Source organism: Sipha flava, unplaced genomic scaffold (assembly GCF_003268045.1).
Source record: "Sipha flava isolate LNK unplaced genomic scaffold, YSA_version1 39_pilon_pilon, whole genome shotgun sequence".
In the NCBI taxonomy this organism is placed as follows: domain Eukaryota; kingdom Metazoa; phylum Arthropoda; class Insecta; order Hemiptera; family Aphididae; genus Sipha; species Sipha flava.
The window spans coordinates 1,235,860-1,253,398 of record NW_020273107.1 but is presented as its reverse complement, the minus strand read 5'-3'; the positions used below and the strand labels follow the sequence as shown (position 1 = coordinate 1,253,398).

General features: G+C 27.7%; 2 protein-coding genes across 5 annotated transcripts; one reads left to right on the top strand and one right to left on the bottom strand.

Moving 5' to 3' along the window:
• The first annotated feature begins 4,081 nt into the window (after positions 1–4,081).
• LOC112688582 (serine/threonine-protein kinase ULK3-like) lies at positions 4,082–9,652 on the top strand. 4 transcript variants are annotated; one of them, XM_025561853.1, is made up of 7 exons: positions 4,082–4,494; positions 4,798–5,164; positions 5,264–5,749; positions 6,147–6,317; positions 6,460–6,644; positions 6,756–6,867; positions 9,370–9,652. In XM_025561853.1, the coding sequence occupies exons 1-7, from the start codon at positions 4,405–4,407 to the stop codon at positions 9,387–9,389; spliced, it is 1,431 nt and encodes a 476-aa protein (XP_025417638.1). In that variant the 5' UTR covers positions 4,082–4,404; the 3' UTR covers positions 9,390–9,652. The 4 variants fall into 4 exon arrangements, with proteins under 4 accessions (XP_025417638.1, XP_025417637.1, XP_025417636.1 ...); XM_025561852.1 differs by lacking the exon at positions 9,370–9,652 and adding an exon at positions 7,432–7,555; XM_025561851.1 differs by lacking the exon at positions 9,370–9,652 and adding an exon at positions 7,056–7,149.
• A 2,385-nt stretch (positions 9,653–12,037) lies between these two features.
• Positions 12,038–17,464, bottom strand: LOC112688593. Its single transcript, XM_025561871.1, has 7 exons — positions 17,284–17,464; positions 16,373–16,699; positions 13,281–13,378; positions 12,837–12,995; positions 12,649–12,767; positions 12,180–12,321; positions 12,038–12,098 (listed from the first exon to the last, which is right to left on the bottom strand). Exons 2-7 carry the CDS (start codon positions 16,386–16,388, stop codon positions 12,078–12,080), a joined length of 555 nt encoding a protein of 184 aa, XP_025417656.1. The 5' UTR covers positions 16,389–16,699; positions 17,284–17,464; the 3' UTR covers positions 12,038–12,077.
• Positions 17,465–17,539: the final 75 nt, after the last annotated feature.

Below are 17,539 nucleotides of genomic sequence, written 5' to 3'. Positions count from 1 at the left end.
CCTACCTATTTCAGATGATTGTTATGATTGTCAATTTGAAAAGGTATTCTTACTATGTTATCAAAGAGTTATGATTCTTACTTAGGATTAACTATGTTTTACAAATATGTAAACATTGTAAATGTTTGTTATTTATTAGATAATAATATTTTCAGAACCAACGTATAATAATATTATATTTGTGGTTTTTTTTTTTTTTACTAATGTAAAAAAAAATACATACAACCGCCTCAAGCTCTTGTTACTGAATTCATGAATTTATATCTTTATTCGAGTACACATATGTGTATATTTCGTATTAGTATACTGCGTATTATTACCCATGCATTCATTATTAAATTATTTTATTACTATTGACTCCAATCCAGGATAATGTATTAGACGGCGTCATTAATATGCAAAAAAGGTACACGCGTGTGATGAACATTTATTAGTTGTCTATTCGATTTAATTATATGTTTTAAATCTGTCGCACAATGTTTGGTCAATCCTATTATAATACACTGTAAACTCTGTAAACTGTATTATAAAAAACACGTCTTTACGCTGTCCATTATATAAATTACCATAAAGTAAACTATACATAATAGTATTCGGCGAACAGTCATCATATGCATACGTACATTCACTGCTTTGTCACATTTCTTTTTTTTTACCTTTTGTATTCATTTCGCCTGCAGAACTGTATATTTTAACAATTAGTTACCTACCACTTATTTCTTCCACAAACATAATAACTTAATTATAACAATTAACACTTCCGACCCGGATCACCATCGTTATCGCATTCACCGTATTCAATGCCAGCGTGACGGGGGGGGGGGAAGGGTAAGAAGGGGCCCCGAGTCTCAAAATTTGTTTTTTTTTTTGTATATAATAATACAAACTTTAAATAATGATGTATGGAAAATAAGAATTCGCATTCTTTATCATTATTGTAGTGGTGTATATATTATATAAAAAATTATTTTTACGAGGATCTTAAAGATAATGGTCACTGGATCAAAGAAACTGTCTCCGACCGTTCGTCTGCACGTATGGCCGTCGATCGAAACAACAAGAAAATATAACTATATCAATATTAAAAAAATTTCATTTTATTTTACTTTAAATTATTAATATGATTGTTATTGGCATTTTTAAAATCGGATACGACGAGAAGAATGGGTAGGTAATTCGCATGATTCATGTTGGTGATCCATAAATAGCTCGACACCATGAATGAGATGTAGTGGACTTGGCCAGTCCCCGAGCTTTTTTTGAGCCCCGGCTGCTCCCCTCTCGTCAGGCCTGATTTATTATTATTAAAACAAATTATATTATATTCACTTTCTGAGATATTAAATTTAAAATTTATTATTATTAAGTAAATACAAATTAATGAGAGGGTTAAAATGCTTGGTTCCAATCAAATATCAAAATAATCAAAAATAAAATATTCGTGTTTTGTTGTTTTTTAAAAATATTCTTACCTCATTAGTGGGGTGCGCTTCTTCGGGTTCAGAACTGCTGCTATAAAGTATATACAAGCATTCTATTGTATATTACGTGGGAATATAGTATATTACACTGACAGAAAATATACTAAAGAGATAATTAGTAATAACACTAATTTGATTACCTAGCTTACAATAGCGTATATCATCATAGTAATTTCTAACCATTGAAAAACCATAACAAATTCTAATAGACCATAAAAACAATGTTAAAATATTTAAAGTGATTTTAAACAATGGCTAAGGACAGCATAGTTTTTTTAAGTGTTTCCTAAAAATCATACTATAATTGCCAAAATTGACATCATCATCATCATTAGTAAAATATCCTATTCTTAATCATAAAATTAACTCTGATTGCAAAAAAAAAAATCAAAGGAGCTCTCTGAAAACATTTCGGAAATAATTCGAATATTGCTGCCAAGATTTAAGTGGAAAGAGTGAAAAGTAACTGAGCAGAAAGTTTTTACTTTCCATACAATGATTATAAACGCAGAAAGGATAGAGGTATATGTTTATTTAATAACACCAATATAAGGGTTCAGTAGCTATTTAATAAATAAAAAAAAAAATGGCTAGTATAGGTTACGTTCAATACATATACAATATGCATATATATATATATATACAGTTTTTGAAATTAGAATACACATATTATAGTATATATACAGTAGAACCTCGATTATCCGAACTAAATAGGACCGCACTTAGTTTGGATAAAATAAATTTCGAACACTGAAAATTGTTAAAAAACAATCTACTTTTTTTGAAACAGCGGTTCTCGACCTTTTTATATCTGCGTATCATATTTTGAAAAATGTTCACGTACCACTTGACTTAGTTACCTTTTTTTTTTTTATTTATCACAGTACACAAATCATGAGTGGCTGGCAGAAAGAGCAATTTTAGCAGCAAAAAATGTGGACGTCAACGAATTGAATCTCAAGATACAACATTTGTTACCAGGAGACTTGGTGTCATACAAATCTATTGATACAATTTGCGATGCTATTGAAGCTGTAAATTATCCAACAGAATTTTTAAATTCATTGGATTTACTAGGCATGCTACCACATAATTTACAACTAAAGGTTGGATCTCCGGTTATTTTGCTTTGTTATTTGAACCTACCACGTTTGTGTAATGGCACGCGATTAGTCATTAAAAAATTAATGAAAAATGTTATCGAAGCTATAATTTTAAATGGCAAATTCTAAGGTGAAAATATATTATTACCACGAATCCCTATTATACCCATGGATGTACCAATACAATTTAAACGCCTTCAATTTCCAATTAGATTGGAATTTAAAATGTCTATAAATAAGTTTCAAGGCCAAACGATGTCTGTCTGTGGCTTAGATTTGAGCACATCATGTTTTTCACACGGATAATTATATGTGGCGTGCTCTCGAACCATCCAGTTTGTTTGTGTTGGCGAAAGTTGGGATAACAAAAAATATTGTACACTCTGTTGCATTAAGGGATTTATATTGTTTTTTACTAATATTGTCATAATTAGCGATATATATAATTTTAAAGGAACAATTTCAATAAATAATTAAAAAAATAAATGTTTGATGTTTTTTCATTTTTATATTTCGTCACCATTTACAGCACTCCATATCTCTTCCACTTATATACCACATCCTTACAAACTTATATTAAATAAGTTGTTTTTTTCTAGCAAAATATTCTTTAGAAATAATTTATATGATAAAACAACGTTTGTCGGGTCAGCTGGTTACAATATGTTTATACAGTGACGTGTTGAACTACTTTTGCATAAGGAGTGAAGATTCTTACAAACCACTCACCCTCCTGTTTTTTAAACACCTCTACATACAAAAATTGCTCGCATTGTCAATATAAAAAATATATTAAACTACTAATTTGGATAATTGTCTTTTTTTTCTTCTAAATTAATATAAAAATATAGTATAATATTTTTCATGATGATTGATCATTATTTATTTAACAATTTTGATCAATGTTACTGATGCAATTTGTATATGTAAATAAATTTAATACGCTTAAAAATAATGAAAAGCTTCATTGTAATGCTAGTAATGCTACAGCTACACGCATTCTTAATTTGTTCAAGTCCCATAATTTTTTAACATTAATTAAAATAAACTATTAGCTAAATAAAACTTTATTTTTAAACACCTGGTGATTATATATTATAGGTAATGTATAAACAACATACTATACGTATTACGTAGTACGTAGTATACTATTATGTATTATACAGCACTTATTTATTATTATACTATTATATGTTGTAATATTTAGATAGGTATAATGTAGTCTATTGATGTCTGACGATTACGAATTAAAAATTTTATTTTTCGTATAAGAAAAAGAGTACCCACCTAATTATTAATCACCAACCCCTAAAATATTAATGAAGCGGCCGCTCATTAAAAACATTGTCAACACGCCAGTGTTAATATAATAATTGAGTAAGGGTTTTTATGATTTCACCTTCGTTTACCAATTATCAACACAATCAACTCTTCGTTGTGGTTACGTTGGACCTCCTGGTGATTCATATCACTGTGTTATCAATTCGATGGCGCATTTTTACCCGTGTCCACGATGTTATCAAGAGTTAAAAGGTTAAAATGACCACATAGTGTCATAATTCTAAGTAGTTGCCGTAGTTTCCTTAATATTTTAATCATCTACCGAACAATGTCTATGTGACCTTTGATTTTTCAGCCGTCGTAATTATCACAAGTATTGTGCCAGTACCGTTACGTAAGATTTTGGATAAAAAATGCTACGCAATTCATTCGATTCGTCTTGTTTGTGTTACTCTGTTTAATCGAAGTACAACCGGTTTTCCATGATTGATAATTAATGTTGTTGTTTACATTACTCCTTACAAACGAATGGCAGTAAAATGGCTACTTTTCCGCAAGTCGAGGGTTACAAAATAGTTAAAAATATCGGTCGTGGAAGCACATCAACTGTATATCTAGCTCATGCTAAGGTATGTACCTGTATTTTTATTCAAATATATTCTTATGTAGGGTGTACTCTAAAAATCAGGGAAACTATTTCTACTTATTATAATTTCAACTATTCATTTTTGGTTGTTGGAGCTTATAATCTAGAATCTCATGAGAGACCCTTATTTATAATAGTTATTTCAATCATTTGACTTTATAATTTTTATTCAAATTAAAATTTAAGCAGTATTTTGATTTTTAATATTTTATTTTTGGCTTGTAGTTCATTACTCAACTGTTTTCCTATTGTTGTAATTAACATTCTTGTTATCTTTTTGTTTCAGAATGAATCCAAAAATATGGTTGCTATAAAAGTTATTCAGCGGAGTAAATTGTCAAAGAGTGCAGAAAATGCTGTTGTAACCGAAATAGGTGTGATGCAAAAATTCAAACATAAACACATTGTTCAAATGATTGATTTTTTATGGGATCGTAAGAATATTTATATTATACTAGAACATTGTGATGGTGGTGATTTGTCAACATTTATTAAAAACCATACCAAACTCCCTGAAAAAATATGTCGTAAATTCATGCAACAATTAGCCTTAGCTTTGCAATTTTTAAGATCGCATAATGTTTCTCATCTTGATCTCAAACCACAAAATTTACTTCTAATGAGGTCACCACAACTTACTCTTAAGGTCGGAGGTTTGTATTTGTATATATTTTTTTATAATTAAAATTAATGATTACTTGAACATGTAAGTTCAATTAATATATTTAATTCTAATTATATTATGGTTTTAGATTTTGGTTTAGCAAAATTTATGAGTGAAAAAACCCAAATGGAAAATATTCGTGGTTCACCATTATATATGGCTCCTGAAATGTTACTTCATAGTCGATATGATGTTAAAGCAGATCTCTGGTCTGTTGGAGTAATTGCTTATGAATGCATTTATGGTCGAGCTCCATATGCTTCAGATTCTATAAAAGACTTGTGTGAAAAAGTTAAAAAAGTTTTACCTATAGAAATACCGCCTAATCAAGTCAGTTCAGAGTGTAGAAATTTATTGTTGGGTTTACTCAAACATGATCCTTCTGAGCGTATGGGTTATACTGAGTTTTTTAAACATCCATTTGTAGATTTGGATCATGTACCTAGTACAGAATCATATGAAAAAGGACTTGTTGCTATTCATCAGGCAGTGAAATTAGATTCTGAAAAGCAATATAAAGCAGCATTTTGTAAATATTGTATAGGATTGCAGTATTTGATTCCATATTCCCAAAGTAAGATTTTAATAAAAACAAATTTCATCTAAATATTTATTATTTGTTAACATATCAATTTTAATTTATAAAAGACTATAATGTTATCTGATTTTATGTTCTTATTTAATATTAATTTAGTAGTTGGTTTTATAAACTACTAAATGTTAATGATTAGTGATTAACAATTGTTTGAAATAAAACTGGAAGCATATAAATATTAATATTAATTTCAAGTTTTTTTATTATGAATATTTGTATAGATCATTTGAAAATTAAAATTGTTGTTATATTTAAAAATGTTGAGCAAAATTCTCAAAAAAATAATTTCTTCTTACCTTTCTTTTACTTAATAAATGTTACTGCCAGTAAAAAAAATAATATATAAATTGTTATAATATAGTAATGTTTTATTTAGATGAATCTGATAAAATTAAAAAAGAAGCATTGCAATTAAAGCTGAAAGAGTATACTAAACGAGCTGAAGAATTAAAAGCTATTTATGTTTCTAAAATGAAAAGTAATAGTGATGAAACTAGTGATAAATCTCCAACATCTTCTAATGATGATGATCGTTCTCCAACTTTATGTAAGAACATATTTATTATATGTTTTATTTATATATATTATATATAAATATTAATAGGTTATTTTTAAAAAAAAAAAAAAACACTAATAATTTATTTTCCTCATTTTAATGTGATATTGAATATGTTTTTCAATTTATACAGTATCATTGTGTCAAAATACTCCTCAATTAGCTAGTGCTGTAGAAATTGCACTATCTGGTCAGATGTATTTAGTTGAAGGTCAATATGAAGCAGCTGTTGAAAAGTATAAAGTTGGTTTAAACTTGCTAGAAAAACTATTGGAAAAAGAACCTGTGGGTGTCCGGTATAATTTACTTATCAAACAGGTACATTTATATTATATGTTAGAGAGTGTATTTAGTATAATAATTTGTAAATTATTTAATTTTGGAATAATTAAGTTATACTTGTTTTTAAAGATTTATTTAACTTATCAGGTAACTGAATGGAAAAGTCAGTGTGAAAATGCCCAAGTATTACTACAGACTAAAGATCAAAAAGTCGATCAAGCTATTGATGTCACTGATGGATTCTCATCATTAACTAAAGGTAAAATAGAGAAAAAGTCTCCAAAATTGTTCAGTATTGTTGTTAGTAGACTAGTCATTGGAACAAACAGGAAGAAAAGTTTGTTTTCTGAAAAAAAATAAGTGCTTTAGTTAATTAATCTTTCATTTTTCATTTTAAGATTTAATTTACGTACTTAAATATAATGGAGTTTTGTACTATATTTTCAGGGTATTGTATGTTTATGAATTGCATTTGTTTGATTTTATGTATTGGCATTTTATGTATATCAAATTATTTTAATTTTGTATCTAATTAATTCTTACGTTGATTTAAGTTTATAATCAATTTTATTATTTTATTTAGAAGACTGAATATTATATTATTAAAATTAGTAAAATTTTCTGTAATGGTAATTTAATATTTATAAATATTTATCTCAATTAATGAAGTAATTAGAATTATTATTGCTTTTTTTATTTTTTTAGAATTTTGTAATTTGATTTTTGTAATAAGTTGTTATAGTTTGTTATTTCTTAATGTTATTTTGATCTGTATTATTATAATGTATTATGTGGTTGGTTTAAAATATATATTTTGTTTCAGATTCCTGTGTAATTCAATGAATTGTTACGGAATCATTATGTTTTCATTTTCTACTTTGCTACATTTATTTTTTTACTTAACTGAGTATAATAAGACTGTGATAATAATGTGTTCTAAGTTGTATGATATTGTTGCTTGTTTCATAATTTTATGCAAATATTATACAAAACACAATTTTTTTAATTTATAAACATTATAAATAATATTTTATTTCAATATCTAATTTGAAAAATAATTTATTCAGGTTATGATTTATAATATAATGATGATACCTATCTCCTATTATCATTTTATCTGGTTAATTGTTTATAACTAAAAAAATTATTGTTGAGTGTTTGACTCTGAAGACTTACACTCGTTCATTCATGCTCACAAGTAAATAGTATAATAAATAGTATTATGGTAAGTAGTAATGCATGAACTTAGTATTAAATCTACAAATTGTTGGATATGTGGTATGTATAAACATTTGCTGTTTATGTTATTTGTTTGCTACATTCATGTAAGGGCAGTATTGGGCTCTATGGCATCAGAAAGTTTTTCAATAGGTCAGTGTCTTATGTGACCAGTGATCATTAAAAAATACCAAAATAAATTCAAATAAAATTTTGGTTTTTTTTTTTAAATTACCTATCTGTATAACTTTATAGCTTAAGAATTACTAAGTAATTATAATTTTAGTTAACTTTTAATGATTATAAAAAAAATAATAACAATGAAATGATTATTATATTATTATATTAATGTATGTTTAAAAATAACATAATATGCCAAATTATTAACAGATTAAATCTATACAACAATAATAGTAATAGCGGAAAAACTATAACATAAGAAAGATAATAAATGTTACAACCATACAATAAGAATTGAGGTTTGTGATTTTGGATAAATGGGCAATGAATGGGAGTAATGAGAGAGTAGTTGCGTAACATAGATAAAATATTTGAAATATGTTCGGTTTTCAAATTGTTCTAATTGCCTAAAAGTTGTTTTTGCGTACGTCTTCAATCTAAGTTTTTCTATGCATCGAGTGTTTTCGGGTGAGAACTCAACTATGATTGGCAAGACATTTGCAGGCACTATTGACGATGGAAGTGGCGCAATCTTAAGGCGATATTTTTTGTGAGAGATGTTTGACATTATTTTTTAAAGAATGACAGCCTTTATAATTTGCATTTTGAGTACCAGAACATAATAATAATAATAATAATTTATTTATTACGGAAAAAATTCCAATTTACATAATATTTGAAAAGAATAAAAGTTATGACATATAATTATAAATATGATAGTAGGTACATAGTATAATAAACTATGTATAAACAAAAATTAATATAATATAGTTAAAAGACGATCAATAATTAATATGATATAGAAATTATTAGGAATACACTAAAATAATTCATTTAGATCTAAGAGTGCTGCGTGAAAAAATCTATATTATTTGTGCTATTCGCGGCTGACATCAAAATATAAGAATGTGACAAAGAGAGGTATTTTACATTTTGCTTTATTCAAGGACATCCCATTATCATTACGCCACCCTTGAAAAGAGTTCACATCCGCTTGAAGAACTGCGTCATCATAGCAACAAATTTGTTTGAATAATTTTAAGTCATCTGCTAGTAATAGAAATTTTGAGTGTTGTATAACGCTTGAAATATCATTGATAAAAAGCAAGAATAATAATGGTGATAAGTGATCGCCCTGAGGTACACCAGATGTAATATAAATATTATCTGAAATAAAATTCTCTTATTTAACAATTTGTATTCTATTTGTTAAGAATGTACTAAACCATGAGAGAAGTGGATTATAGAATCCATAGGATTTAAGTTTTGAAATTAAATTATGATTCACTTTATCGAAAGCTTTTTCTAGGTCTGTGAATATAACATCAGTTTGTGTTTATATGTGTTAATGTGCACTTCTCAGGTAGTTCCGATGACGCATGACTTCGTTGAAGTCACCACCTATCACAATGTTCACTCCATGGGGTGAAGTTCTGACCAAGTGTTCAAGGTCACCGAAAAAGGACATGTAGTTTTCTCTTGTGTTGTGGCGGGAGTTGTAGCAGCTGTATATGCGCACGCATCCGCAATGAGTCCAAGCGAAACCTCGACCTGAGCCCTTAGATTTTGTGACGAAGGTTCAGTGACGCACAGAAGTATTTTGAGAGCATATGCAACTAAAAAAAGTTACCCACCCACCAACCAATTTTTTTTTTTTTTTTAAAAACGGTTGTTTAAATTGTTGTCTGTAACTGTAATTCACTCTTAAAACAACTATAAATTTAAGAAATTAAGATTTATTATAATTAATTAAAATTAAGATGTCTACACCCAGTGCCGTATAGGTATAAAGTTTGTGTTATAATAATAATGTTATTTGCTTGCCATACTCCATAGTGTTTGGTATCCAAGTTGTCCAATTATATACTCACCAAACTACCTATACACCCATCATCGACGAGAGCACATGCAATTGAACCCCTTGGTAACCTGTCTGGGCGCTACTGCAAAGGTTGCTCTGGCTGTGAGGACAGCGCAGCTTCTATTTTTTTTTTTAATTAAATTATATTATATTATTGTTATCTATACAAATATATTGTGAATTGGACTTTTGTCCGTATTAAATATATATATATATAAATAACCATTATTAAACAGTAAATAAATACATCATTTAGTTCTTTGTCATCAGTCAATATTTAGAAAAACATTTTCTCATGCACGGTTAGTTATGAATGTCAATTTTTATGATTGTCACTCTTATGAATGATATACATGGTCAATCATGAATGACAATCGTTTGATAAATTCTCCACTTTTAGGTTTTTATTTTTAAAGATAAAAACAAATGCCACCAACTATCGTAGCCTATACCCTATTGCCCTATTGTAATTATACATCCAATTTTTCCTAAAAAATGGAAGAAGCTTGCATTGCAATTATTGTTGCTTTAACTATAGATAATGCAGACGAAAGAAGGAAACGAAAGAAAAAACAAAGAATATGATCAAAAGAATGGTTTTTAAAATGAACCGAATACACACATCATAACCTACTAGATGAACTTTTATTGACATCAAATGAAGATTATGCGAATTTTCTTCAAATGGACCAATTCAACATTTATGAAATTATTAGAAAAAGTTGAACCTTTTATCAAAAAAAAAAAGATACAAATATCAGAAGTACTATTCCTGTAAATCAAAGATTGTCAACTACTTTAAGGTATCAGTCTGTGGTCAGGCTACTGGTCAAAGCTTTGAAGATTTAAAATTTACCACAGCAATAGCTCCTCAAACATTGAGTAAAATTATTATTGAAACCTGTGAAGCTCTAGTTACTGTACTAAAAGATTGTATAAAAGTAAGATATTTATGTATATATACTTATATATATATACTATATAGTATATACTTATACTATTATTTAAAAATTACTTACAAATGAATAAATATTAACTTTTTTAATCTATTCTTCTAAAATCACAAATTTAATCAACATCACTTTATAATGGTAACATTTGACATTTGAACATCTGTGTTTTTAGTAGTAGCCATAATTATCCTAGGTACATACAAAAAAAAAAAAATATTACAACTTAATATTTATTACCAGGGTTCGTAAGTTCATGCCCTAAAAATGCCTAAATAAGCATGCATTTATGCACTTAAAATTGGCAAAATATGCATTTATATGCACTAAATGTCTAAAATTATGCACTTAAAAATGCTTACTTAAAAAAATCATAAATATTTTTTGAAATAACATGGATTATCCATTCATTTTTTATTAGCTAAATTTTATTTTTTTATGTCACAATTAAAAAAATGGATTTTAAATACTATGTATTACTTTTCCTGAGAGTTCATGAACTGCGTATAATGTACATCTTTGTCAGTAATTAATTTTAAATTTGAAACTTTTGAAACAAATTTATTCATTAAATGTACGAGTATCAAGAATGTAAGAAAAGAAAAGATAATACAATAATTGTATTATCTTTTCTTTTTATTTAAATTATTTCTATTTTTAATTTCATGTATATTTTCCATTACGATTTTTGATAGATTTTAACAGAATGCTGTATAATATGCCTGATAAAATAGAAATATGCATAAATATGCCAAATATGCGAAAACATGCAAAATAAGATTTCACATACTTAACCGTGGTACCTTGAAATTGAATTTTGTCATCTAGCATTAATTACAACTTTGCAAGATTGTTATCCAAATGCATGAACTTACGAGCCCTGTTTATAACAAGTTTATAATAGTTAAAATATTCTTACTTTATTAATGAATAATGATTTTAATAATTAATATGATATTAAATTAGTATGAAAAAGAAAAGTATTGTGCGTATAAGCACGTGGTACAACTGTGATTATGTTTTTGTTATTGTTTTGAATGATAACGAGTATAAATCATTAATACACATGGTCAGTCATGATTGTCAATCACTCTAATTGACAACAAAAATCAAACATGTTTGAAATTCATCAGTCACAAAAAAAGATTGACATTCATCAACATACACGGTCCATCACGAGTGACAATCACAAAAACTGACATTTATAACTGACTGTGTATGGGCAATATGAAATTCACTTGAAATCCAATAAAATTGCAATTATTCTGTTTTTTCATCCATCTTTTTATTTCATCATATGCAACAAAAATATAGATAATTATATTCTTATTTAATATATGTATTGACAATGTATGTAAATACTTTTGGCTCAAATTTGACTAAGAATCTATTTATATTTTGTAATTCTATTGAATACAGAGCACCATTTTTTTGACAAAGCCATAGTGTATTATTAGATCCATTTTCAATGAGATGAGTTACGGACTGAATTATTGAACTAATACTAAAAATATATATTAATATAATATTAATAATTTAGTTAATTCTTTATGAATAAAAATGTATACATGTGTTAACAATATTTCAACAGTAAATTATTTTCTAGCTTAAAATGTAATATATTAGATTAATAAATTGAAGGATATATTGAAGACAATCAATATAAAAAGCATATGGAATTAGAAAGCTTATATATTTTATATATTTAATAAACATTATTGTTAAGGTTGATGTGAGAGGTTAAATTCGAAACTAAAAGCAATGACTATTAAATACTTTCTTATTTCATTTGTAAGATGTAGTTACAGCTTATTAGTAAATAAGTACTTACTACTTATTGTTATTCTTACACTGTCTTCTTTTATCTATATAGTTTCCAGATAATGGTAAAATAGGCTCGGTACACAATGTTATCATTCTGATTTTTGTTTTATCATAATATTCAGTACCCTGTTCGGCACATGTAATATTAGTATTTTTTTTTTTTTTTTTAGTATCAAGTTAGAATACGTTACTTACACTGAAAGCCATTGCGGCAGTTATGAAACCACCTGAAGCTGCGCTGTGGTTGATCATATCTGATTTCACATTGAGTCCGAGGGATGACGTATGATTTAAGATTACGCCTTCGTTTGACAAAGTCTTATAAGCCATTATAATTCCTTGGATCTTAAGTATCTTAAATAATTAATAATACTACTACGATCAGTCCCAATTGACACATTTACGATTAGAGATAAATATGTAATGTATATAAATATGTAATTGAAATAATACGTTCTAAATAAAATTATTTAATATTGTATCAGTGTATAGTGTATATACATTTATATAAATCATTTTCATACAATTTAATTATTACGAATTTCAAAAGAACCAGAACATTTTTTTATATTTTTTAATTTAAACTATGCTTAAATGATGAGAGTAAATTTTAAAATATCATATGTACTAAGGACTTACCAGATCAGTATGAATTTTGTCTTTTTTGTCATCTGTTTCGGTATTGTTGAAAAAAATATCTATTGACTTGAAGTGTTTTTTGATACATGTGAATGTTTCTTAATAAAATATATACATGTATAACTATAGTGACACTATAACTTAGCAATATTGCAAATCAGTTAAAATATTACTATGTTAAACAATATTGACGAATTTCAGTTATGCGTCTAGTGTGGGTATGTACTCATACAAACAAACAATTTTAGTATAAGTTATATATATATAGGTATATCAATTGTCAATAGACAAATTCTACCGGCTATACCTAATGGACGTACATTTAAAATTTGTATAAATACAAAATTATTTTAATATTTTGGGCTTCTGTTAAATTTCACCTGAATATATTTTTTTTATATCCAAAGATATACAAAGTGTGTGTGGATAAATTGTGCATATATTTAATCTGTAAATGTGATAAAATACAAATAGCAATTTTATTTTAGAAATTTTTCATAGCTGTTAAATTTTGTTATAAAATATTTAGGAGAAATTTAAATATTTAAAATATAAATTGTAATGTAAATACATATTGAATTATAAAGGCTAGTAGAAAAAAAAAGAAAAAAAACTAAAAGAATTTTACAAATTCCTATACTTTGAACTTTACTTAAATGACTGATAATAAAAATTGAACTATATATTTTTAAAAAAATCCTATGGCGGAGATTTTTTTAAATCTATTGGCTGAAAAAAGGTTGAAAGTCACTGGTTCAACCGATTACATTTAGGTTTGATAGGTTCTTGGGTTTCAGCTAGTGATGGGAATAATTGAATGGAATAACCGAATTATTTTAATAATAGAAATAATGATACCAAATATATTTATCAAAAGCAAATTAATTGAATTATTCGAAAAAATTGTGTGTATTACTCATTGCCCATTGGATACTAAAATAAGAAGTCGAATGTCCATCAGGGGCGCATTTTAGCGGGGGGGGGGGGCGAAAGGGGCGATCGCCCACCACTGAATCCATATTCAAGAAATCAATTATACGAGTAGGTGAGATACACATTACAATTTTTTTTAAGGTGAATCATTTTCTAACGAAATCAAATTACGTGTGGCAGTGAAATACTGATATGGGCTTTTTGTCGGGTCCATAATTAGTGATAAATCAAATAAAATACAAACGTAACTTTCAAAATATAAACAGGTGTTAAAAAAGAACTATGCAAAAGTCGATCCTAAGTGGATCTGACATTAGATTAAAAAAAAGCCACAAATATTAGGGATTCATTCGATTTAAATATTACCAAAATTTGACTCGTAAATTTTGAGCCTGAAGTAAAAAAAAAAAAATTGAGCCCCCTCCATGGAAGTAAGTCTAAATACGCCCCTGCTGTCCATCAGTATTGTATTATTTAATTTATTTTTAATCGGGTAAAACACGATTGCGTACGTTCGTTATCGGGCGATATCTTTATAAGTTACACGATTCCGTACGGTTTTACCTGATTTTTAACCACACGATTGCGTACAAAGTTTTAAACGTTAATGCCAATTTTCATACCGGTATTGATGTATACCACACAGTGGCGTATATAGGAATTAATTTCGGGGGGGGGGGGGTATGAAAAAATATATACTAAATGAAGGTTATAAATTAATTTATTTTTAATAACTATGAAAATTAGAATACATAAATTTAATTACAGGACAAAGTCTAATTTTCAAGGTAGATTTGCAAAATTATTTATTACTTCTTCAGTGTTTATTGAAATACTTCGATGAATTGACATGAGATAATCCTGTTAGTCGATTTTCGCTTGTACTATTTCTCAAGCACGACTTCAATCTTTTCAATATCGAAAACAATCTTTCTGATGACGCTGTTGAGACTGGTTAAGTTACTAATATTGACATTAAGCACCATATATTTGGAAAAAAATCAACGGATAGTTTATTCAAAGTATCAATAGCAGATTTGGATTTCTGATAAACCACGGAACATTTGCAATTATTCGGAGGACTTTGTTTTGGACAATTTGCATTTTTTTGATGTGCGAGGATGCACAATCACCCCATACCGGGCAAGCGTAGGTAAGAATTGGGCGTATAATTTGCTTAAAAATTAGGAGAGAGCATTTTTTTCCCATACTATACAGTTTGGTTTTAATTAATACATAGATTAAAGAAATGCACACGTGGGTCGTACTAACCATAAATTTCGGGGGGTTTGAACCCCCAAAACCCCCCCTATATACGCCACTGATACCACATGCATATATGCATATATGCTTAAAAAAGTTAATAAATACTTTATGTTTTATTGCTTTTATTACTCATGTTTATTGTTAATGATATTAACATAGTTGATAGTTATATTATACGGTATTTTCCGAGTTTCAGTAAAAGTAATAGGTTATATGTATATGTCAAGGAATCCAAATTTAAGCATTATCAAATGATTTATTAACAATAATTTCATTCGAATAAAAACTGTTGATTTTATTTATTTATTAATTACTTTTATTTTATTTAGTTATCCTCATTTTATTTATTATTTTAATATTAATTTTTTTATGAACTTTTATAGAACTGTATATTCTACTAACTAATATATATTATAACTAAATAACTAGTACTATAATTATTATATAATACGGTGAAATTAGTAAATTTGACAACGTTCCATACAATTTTATAGGCAATCGTGTTTATTTATTTTTCTTATCTATCTTTTTGTTACTCATCTACAAACGTACGCAATCGTGTTATTAAAAAAGACAAACGTAACGGAATCGTGATCTACTCTTTTAGTTATTGATATAATTTCCAGTATCGGCAATCGCCACATTAATTGGTTTAATACGTATAAATATTTGAATTGAAAATGCGTTTCACTTTCACGCTTATAGATAATCATTTGATTATTTATACAACCAGTTCAAGCAGTTCTATCATGAATCATTCGATTATTCGATTATTGATTTCGTTTACTAATCATTCGATTATTCGATTATTTTTTTTTCGATTACTTATCATTCGATTATTGAAATAATTCGATTATCCCTATCACTAGTTTCAGTCATAGACAGTGCATTACTTTCATAGTCATTCATGTTGTTGACGTTTATTTTGCAGAAATCCACTTTTCCGTGGCCATAGCATGCGTTTAGTTCACGTGCTTTCTTTTTCCCCAATTGTTCATCCTCGCCAGTAATTATTACACTCTAGAGTCAAATAAATATTTCTTTATAAGCACGTATAACTGTTTTAAAGTATAGCAAAATAATAATAGTAATCATAATATACGGTGACATTTTTTCGTAATAATTCTCCTGTAACGACAGCACCTATACCCTTTGTTCCATCAGTGACAAGTGCGCACTTTCCTTTTAGGTTCATACAACGGCTTACGCATTTTTGGATTCTATAAAAGAATATGAATGATACTCTATGATGAATCTATACAGTATACATTACATCCCATATAATTGGTGGAATGATAAAGACATTTTATTTTGCATATAACAGAATCTCTTGTATCATTTAGTAATGGACCTAATGTAATACAATGATTTCCAAGGGAGTTCTGAAGGGTGATTTGAGTGTTATAACAGTTCGGAAGTGTTCTAAACCACCCGGAATAACTCATTGTGTTTGCGCATACCTATAGCGTACTTTTCACGAAAACTATACGCTACAGCGCAGTAATAGAATATCATTGTTTCTAATAATATTCTATAAATACATTAATTGATAAAAATACTAACGGAAACCATACATAAAACAAGACCAATAGGTACGAGATGAAAAGATATAATAGAAAAAGATACCAAAATGTTGGGAAGAAATGTGTCAGTTTACCTAGCATTTAATAGAGAAAGATGGAGAGAATTGCTTGTGGCAGCTCAGGTCCTACATGGAACGTTAAACTAAGAGAAAAAGAAATACGAGTATATACAAATATGCGTATAATAAACAAAACATTAGATCTATTAAAATGTTTTTTACCTTGAAAACTTCAAGCTTCTACTTAAGACAAATGTCTTTACTTGCTGATTAAATGCTCTTATTGCAAACATTCTAATCAAAATTGAGATGTTGCTATTCTTTATTACTCCTGGGATACTTTTCTTCAATGGAGTCTGATCTCGTATCACAATAAATCACGATATCTGAAAAGTACGTTATAAACTGCGATATCTAAATAGAGTTTTGAATTAAACAAATTTCAATCCATAACAACAAATATTAAGTTTCTATGACA

Coding starts and splice junctions, on each gene's coding strand:
- LOC112688582 (XM_025561850.1), top strand. CDS start 4,405: ATGGCTACTTTTCCGCAAGTCGAGGGTTACAAAATAGTTAAAAATATC. Junction 5,750..6,146: donor TTTGATTCCATATTCCCAAA/GTAAGATTTTAA, acceptor TGTTTTATTTAG/ATGAATCTGATAAAATTAAA. Junction 6,645..6,755: donor ATAATTTACTTATCAAACAG/GTACATTTATAT, acceptor TTAACTTATCAG/GTAACTGAATGGAAAAGTCA.
- LOC112688593 (XM_025561871.1), bottom strand. Junction 12,322..12,648: donor TGTAAGAATAACAATAAGTA/GTAAGTACTTAT, acceptor ATATATTTTTAG/TATTAGTTCAATAATTCAGT. Junction 12,099..12,179: donor TAGTCAAATTTGAGCCAAAA/GTATTTACATAC, acceptor TGAAATAAAAAG/ATGGATGAAAAAACAGAATA.